The 7,960-nt window shown below is 32.0% G+C and overlaps 1 protein-coding gene and 1 long non-coding RNA gene across 3 annotated transcripts; one reads left to right on the top strand and one right to left on the bottom strand.

Moving 5' to 3' along the window:
- Positions 1-283: 283 nt before the first annotated feature.
- Positions 284-1,865, bottom strand: LOC108839327 (uncharacterized). Of its 2 annotated transcripts, XR_008938135.1 has the most exons (6): positions 1,570-1,862; positions 1,328-1,503; positions 1,179-1,217; positions 953-1,041; positions 726-781; positions 284-639 (listed from the first exon to the last, which is right to left on the bottom strand). It is a non-coding gene; the product is annotated as an uncharacterized LOC108839327 (long non-coding RNA). The 2 variants fall into 2 exon arrangements; XR_008938136.1 differs by having other exon boundaries at positions 953-1,217; positions 1,570-1,865.
- Positions 1,866-2,416: 551 nt separating this feature from the next.
- LOC108821336 (uncharacterized) lies at positions 2,417-3,023 on the top strand. The gene has a single exon (XM_018594379.2). It carries the CDS (start codon positions 2,491-2,493, stop codon positions 2,926-2,928), a length of 438 nt encoding a protein of 145 aa, XP_018449881.2. The 5' UTR covers positions 2,417-2,490; the 3' UTR covers positions 2,929-3,023.
- Positions 3,024-7,960: the final 4,937 nt, after the last annotated feature.

Raw genomic sequence — 7,960 nt, 5'->3', positions numbered from 1 at the left:
TAGAAAACCACAACTATTTGATGTATTGTTAGCCATACAGCTTATTTATAGAGCATTTGATGTATTGTTAATATATGGTTCAAATGTTAAAAGAAATTTGAAAGAGCTTTTACAATGACTAATAAAATAACATTGTATTACACTTATATTCTTGTAGATGATGAATCCAATTAAAAATATTTTATGGAGAAAAATGAATTCATTTCAATTCTTAATCTAATAAAATATTTTATTTAAAGTGAAACATTAAATAAAAAATCAATTAAAAAACGAACTGGAAAAAAACTGTAAAGCACATCCCTTGATAACTCAATTCAGTTAAACAAAATATTGAATCCGAGATATGTAGCCTTCTAAAACCCAAATCCTCACCCACTCAACAATTCAACAATAGAAAAAAGTATTAAACTTCTATGAAAAATGTGACTTGGCCCGTTCTCTAGTATCTTTTTGGAGGACGAACACTGCCGCACTTGTGCACGTATTCCTTCCTGAACCAAGTTAGTTTGTAACCAAACATTAATCCAACTGTTCATATTCACCTGACGGCTTATGCTGACTTCTATCCTTGGATTCTTTGACGATGCTGTTTATTGCTCCACCATTGAGTCTCTTGCTCGGTGGTTCCACTCTTTATTCCTTGCATTATTGATCCAAATGTCACAAGCTTTCAAAGCTAAAATGTTCGTAAGCTCTTGCAAAGAATCAGTTCATTAGGAAAATACCTTTAAGGTGTTTCCTCTTCCATTTCCAAGTCATCCTCATCATCATTTGAACCCATCTAAAACCAAATAAGTAAAATCAGTATACGCTTTCAAAAAATTAAGTGAGTTAATGCTACTCACAACCCATCTAAAAGAAAACTAAACATTGCACTACTTAAAACGAATTAAAAATATACCACATCAGAGTTAAGAGTCAGATTTATCTTCGTCATCTGCCTCAGACTCACCAGGTTCAATGTTGGCCTTTTGATCATTCAACTTCAATGAAGTTTCCATCATCCGAAAGCGTTGCTCAAATTCTTCATTGGGTTAGGTACTCACAGTGACGAAATGCAGAAAAAGGTGAATCATATTAGGGGACAGCCAGTGACAAAAATGGAATGTATTCCTCAAGCTATATCGTTAAACTCAAAGGTTATCCTGAAACACATTGTTTATTAAGTAGCAACTAACCATCTTCAAAGAGTGATCTCGTTCTTGGGAATTAAATATCTGTGGAGAAAAGAAGATACAACATAAGTATGTAATCAAAACTCACTGTTCTTATTCAGAAGAAGAAACGATACAATATGAAAAACAGTCCCCTGACGTTCGTGTTTAACCTGATGGCTTATTAGGAGTTCTTTGACTGAACCCTGAGTCCTCTGAGAAAAACAACCACGCTGAGAGTAAGACAAATGTCCCTGTGAGAACGACTGCTGTGATCGAAGCTGCTGCGTCTGCTGTGATCGAACCTACAGAATCCTTTGACGATCTTCCTGAAGATTGATTATTTATGCTACGCAAAAAAATGCAAATGTGATTCAAAGATGTAGAAGATGATTTGGAGAGGAGGAAAACATACCCTTTAATGTTCGATTGATGGAAAAAGGTGTAAGGACTTGATCGAAACCCTCAACGAACCGAACCGTCACACCGATTTAAGCAGATCCGTCTCCTTTAGATCGAAGAATCGCGTTCATCATGTGCTTTAGGGTTTGCGCATAGCTAGGTTATCTCTCGACGCGAACAAAACATGAGATCAAGCCCAAAACGGAAGACCCGAAGCCAAGTGATGATCCGCCTCGTTTCATTTAGCGGACACGTGTCAGAAGGATAAAGCCCGAATTTGTGACATGGATGCTGATGTGTCCTCACCAGGAGGGAAAAAACTCAATTTTATATAAATAGATCTAAGAGAACATTTGACGTAAAAAAAAGATGGTAATAATGTTAATACATGAGAATCATAAATTGAACTGTAGCTTTCACAAAAGGCTTTATAACTCTATAGTCTGGATGGAACAAGGCCCAAGATCGTTAATGTCGTTAAAGTTGTAGAAACGGGTTCATGATACTTCTGCTTTTTCTTGGCATTGACTGCCTAGCCCTCTTTGTGAGGCTTGCCCGGAAGATTGCATGGATATAATCATCAATATCTTCTTTTTTTTTATAATCATCAATATCGAGTTGTCTACATTCCATTTTATTTTAGGCATTACAAAGAACCTGATTTTTCTTCAGTGTCAAGCAAAATAATCATAAGTTCAAAAATAGCATAAACTCCATTATATATTATGTAATAGCTGCTTATATATAACTAATCACAGGGTTCTGATGCCAGCCAAAAATGGGGCCTGGAAAGGTTCATCACACAAATATCATGTTTCACGTTACGTTCTCAAACAAATCATAAAACACATAGCAAACATCATTATATAGCAAAGATCCCAAACCTCGAGTAGAGGCATACGTACGACCATCAAAAAGAAAGGATCTACCTATCATGGCGTTAAGAGAGATGGTGATAGGTGATTGTGATGATATAGAGAGCTACAGTGAGCCATCCCTTTGTCTGGATAAAGCCAAGGAGCTTCTTGCACTCTTCAATTTACCTACAGGACTGTTGCCATTGAAGGACATGATAGAAGTTGGGCACAACAAAACAAAAGGGTTTGTGTGGATGAGGATGATAAACAAGATTGAGCATACATTCGCTGCTATAGGTCGTAAAGTGGTATATGACACGGAGATATCTGCTTTTGTTGAAGACCGTAGGTTTAAGAGAGTTACCGGAGTTAAAAGCAAGGAACTCATGATCTGGATTCCTGTGCATGATATCTTCATCAAAGAGAAAGAGCCTGAGAAGATCACATTTGCTAATAACACCGGCCTGTCACGAACATTTAACGTTTCAGCATTTCAGATCGAGGGCATGATATAAATCAGAAAAAGAGGAGTAACTTATAAAGTTACTTGATGTAAGCAAGCAATAAAGAACATAAAATGTTCCATATCAATAGAACACAGTTTCATTAATATTGTAAAGAGAATCCTTTCCCTAAGTGTTTGCACATAACCAGCGTTAGTGAATACTCGCATCTAGTTAGATTACCAACCTTGTTCTCTACCGTATCAAAAAAGATACAAAGTAAGAAAAAGGATTTTTTGACTTGTTGAATGAGGACCATATATACTACTCTTGAAAGCTAAACACACACTTTCTATTAAAAAAAAAACTGCAGATACAGAGAACAAGGTTGGCAGATCTTTGAAGCATTTGAAAAGCACACAAAGGTAAAATCAGGTGGGTACACATCGTTAGATTATGTAACAGAAGTGCCTCCTCACAGGAGAGATAAGATGGAGACGTTTTTCCTCGGTGAGACACTGAAGTACTTGTACTTGCTATTTGGAGATGACTCGGTGATACCCTCGGATAAGTTTGTTTTCAACACTGAAGCTCATCCGTTGCCATTAAGAAACAAGTGAAGTGTTTAATTTTGAAGACCGTTCCAGAAAAATACACACACAGATACTTCGTTGAGGGAAGTGATGTATAGTAACAGTATCAATTGGAAAAGAGGATATAGTTAGAAGCCTCAATAACTGAAATATATGAGTCGATTATTAACAGCCGGTGTTGGGTTTCATGTTTCGGTTTTTCGTTCTTATGGTTATCGGTTTGGTTTAGTAACTCAGGGTTTAGGTTTCCCGGTTTTTCACCCATGTTATTGCAAAAACCAAGAAATCTTCCGAGATTTTCCCATGTTTATTTATCGGTTTAAGCGGTTAGTTAAATGACCAAGTAAACCATAAAGAAGATCACATATATTCCGGTTTAGTTTGGGTAAAACCGTAAAAGCCAATAGGGTTTATAAGTTTGTCCGCTCTTTTTAAGACAGACGTCTACAGCTTTGGTTTCAAAGGCTCATTTTTTAACTCTTTCCGCCGCCGTCGTCGTCTGTCATATCCGGTTTCCTGATCTGTGATTTAGGAGTATAGTCACTTTTAGAGATTAGAGTTAGGGTGTTTATTGTACTTTTGGTTATATTCATATGTGGGAGTACGTAGATGATGAAGATGATGAGATATAGCAGGTACTTAAGATCAGTCTGGTTAATCTTCAGGAATGTTTCTTGGTGCAGCTAGCAGCTTTTAACTTCTGCTGTGCCGAATCTTCCGGATAAATCAGTCTGAATGACTTTTCAAATAAAGCTTGTTCTGATTCAATCATCCTTCTACTTCCCCTTTTATACAATACTTTTTTTTTTCTCTCGCAATGGTTGTTTACTCGTCTTCTAACTTCTCTTTTGATTTTTTCGCACCAGAAAGATTTCTTTTTTAGGTAACCAAACAAATAAAAGCCGTCTTCTTTGTTACGCTGTAACATCTTTGTTTCTGGTTTGACTCTGTGGTCTTTATAGACCAATGTTTTTAGCACCAAGTTTTTTTGGGATTGATTAGATTCCGAGTTGCTTTTGTTGATTGATTGGTTGCAATTCGCTGAAACATTGCAAATTTAGCTGTAGGGTATTTACCGTATTTTGTTATTGTTGAAGTTTTTGAGTTCTTCGTTTATATATGGGTTTGGTCAGGAGGTTGAGTTCTTCTTCTTGGTAGCTTAGATGCAATCCGTAATATATGGCAGAATTTGGGTGTGTTGATGAGGATGAGAAAGCAATAATAGGCTGCAAAGTGATATGTGACACGGAGATAGATAGTAGATATAGGTTCCTAAGAATGATATCGGCACCTCATCAAAGAGAAAGAATCACCTTTGCTAATACCACCGGCCTGTTACTAACATTCAAACTTCCAGTATCGTCAGAGCAGAGAGAAACTACTCTTCCTTGTTGTAAGCAACCACTTAAGAACATAAGTGGTAACACCATTGCTTATGGAGATTTAAGTTACAAGTGTTGAAATTCATGCCTTGCATTAATACTTAATTCCAATCAACATTATTAGAATCGGAAGATGTATTTTATGACACCTATTCGAAAGTGACTAACAAAGTAACCTGATATTTTTTTCTTGTGTTTTTATTGTTTACCCCTTCAAAATAAAGTTAATAACAATTGGGTGAGATTTCTTTTCCTTTTTAATGAACTTATAATTTATTCATCATAAAACCTTTATATGCTAAAGGCAACATTGAATTGAAATTAATTGAACTGCATGAGATTACATTTTTGACACCATAATATTTTCTATTAGTTTTCTTTTTTTAAGATTAGATATGGGTTTTTTTCTTTGATAAATCCAATGAAAAAATGAAAATTGTTTTTACAGGTTAACAAATCAAAGTTTACACGCACATATAAATATTTTCCAAATCTTTGAAAATTTCCAAAAAGTTTTATGGTAATGAATAAATTTTATATATGTATACTAATGATTCCTTAGTTAGGGTTTAACGTTTAAATTATTATTACTTTTAAGGTTTAAATTATAAATATACTAATATCAATTTAGATTCACCAATTCTGTTTTCAGTTTAGATTTCAAAATTTAAGATTTATGGTTAACAAATCATAGCTTATGTAAACATATAAAGGCTTTCAAAACTTTAAAGAGGTTTCAAGAGTTTTATAGTAACAAAAAAAAAAATTATACAATATACTAATTAATTTGGGTTAGCTAGTCCCCAGTGATGGTTTAGTTTATGGTTTTATGGTTTATTATTTTTTCTTAGAAATTCACTAGATATGATAAATTTACTAATATCTGAATTTAATTTATTTTCCAGTATGTATATCTCTATGATATTATTTGAGAAACCAGTTTTTAAGTGTTTTGTTTATGTTAATTTTCAAAAATATCAATTACATTGATACACTTAATTAACAGAACTTATTACAATCATTTGCCATTATTTCTATTTTTCTCTCAATTAATGTTTTTATTCTAAAATATATTTCTTCCAATAGCAAAATTAGAAAGTATCTCAAAATGGAAATTATTTTATAATCTTATAAATATTATTAAAGAAACTTATTTTTTATAAGTTACATTCACTTGGTTTTTACAAAATTTTATAATATTATTTGAGAAATCAGTGTTATGAGTATCATGCTTGAGTTAATTCTCATTCACGTGAGTACCATTAGTGAATTAAATCATTACAATCTCATATCATATTTTTCTGTAAAAAAATTGTTTTTTGTTGTAACTAACTTAATTATAAATAAACAGTTTTAATAATATATAATCAAAATTAAATTTATGGTTATTTGATTTGAATCATACATATATCTCATGTAACAAACTTCTTAGTTGTTGATTATGGTTATGTTCTAAAACTTTAACCCATCGGTAAGTTTTCAACGATTACTTTTTTGGTTTGTTCATGCAATTTCACACTGATCAACTTATATAAACTAAAAAAAATAGTAATATCTCTAAAAGCTAAAAAATATTAACAAGTTAATATGATTAACAAATATATCAAAACATATAATTTGTAACAATAAATATTTAGAATACTAAGACTAGAACACAAAATGCAACAAAATAATCTAATTTAACATAATAAGAATTGAAAGACATAAACCACGTAATATATCAAATATTAATAATTGAAATAGTCAAAATTGTTATAGAGATGGTATAAACAATGTTGATGGTTCCCGTGGTACTATAGAGATGTCATTTAACCTTTTAATTTCATTACTTTTATCGCCACCAATTTTTGCTTGTAACAAGTATAATTAGATCTGTTATGTATTTGGTGTTGTTCTGGAAAGATTTAACTTACACCCTTTTGGACTTAGTGAAATTTTGTGGTCTATTTCATGTTATGAAATCAAATATTAAATCATAATTGTTATTTTTATTATCGTTCTGAAAAAAAAATGAAAATGTTAAATGAAAATATTTTCTTCGGTAAAACATACAAATAATTGTAAACCATTTGTTATAATTTTAGAATCTGATCAAAACTAGTACATAGAAAACGAAAAGTAGATTTATTATGAGATGAATCCACCACTGAAAGATTAGCGCTAAGTAACAATATAATCCTTAAATATATGCAAACTGGAAATGAAGATGATATAGTTTTTATTAAAAGTCTGAGTATTCATAGTAACATCATTTGATCATACCAACTACCTTCTATATCATAAATCAATCATGTATAGAACGTTTCATACTGTATAGAACATTTCGAGAAGGATCTCTGAAGCTATAGAACGTTTCATACTCTTAGACTCTTGAGTATCCAAACTCGCTAGCTTTTTGATTTTGTGGAGTTACAGTTTTTGAAGTATTATTATGGATTATGTTATTTTTTATACTAGATATTTTTGTTTATCGTTTTTAGTGGACAGACTTAAAAATACTATCTTTTCCAAAATACTTGTATTAGAGTAATGCAACTATTAAGAAATTTTATTTTTTTTCTAAAAAAGTATTATTGAAATATAAATTTAAAACTATTTAATCAATTACAAAAAACATTATAAAATATTATTGAATTATGAAAACATCATCTATTCAAAAAAAAAAACTGTCAACAATTTTTTTTTTTTTCTGAAAACCTTAACTATCAACATCTTTATATCGAAAACATCTTTAATTTCAACTTTATTGTTCTTATGCCCAAAATGCCAATGTCGTAAAGAAAACTAAACTATCACACAGCATCTAACTCCTTTTAGTATGATTCAATCCTAAAGATTTCAGAAAGTTCAAAGCTTCAGAGACGTTTTTTCTTTCTCATGCAAAGGTCTAAACTTTAATACTATAAATGAATCTATGAACTGTGTAACAACCAAAACCGAGCTCAATCTGATTCATAAGCGAGAACAAAACGAAGCAAAAAGAAAAAAGGTATTAGTTAACAACACACCACTGTGGTTTTTGATTTATGGTATGAGCGTGACTTAAAGTGATGGGCCATTGAGCCGACAAGAAAAGGTAATGTCCCTCGCAGTGTTTCAACATATGATGTTAACTTGTAAAGCATCAAA

This window comes from Raphanus sativus, chromosome 8 (assembly GCF_000801105.2).
Source record: "Raphanus sativus cultivar WK10039 chromosome 8, ASM80110v3, whole genome shotgun sequence".
In the NCBI taxonomy this organism is placed as follows: domain Eukaryota; kingdom Viridiplantae; phylum Streptophyta; class Magnoliopsida; order Brassicales; family Brassicaceae; genus Raphanus; species Raphanus sativus.
The sequence above is the reverse complement of the archived record's forward strand: the minus strand, read 5'-3'. Positions and strand labels throughout refer to the sequence as shown.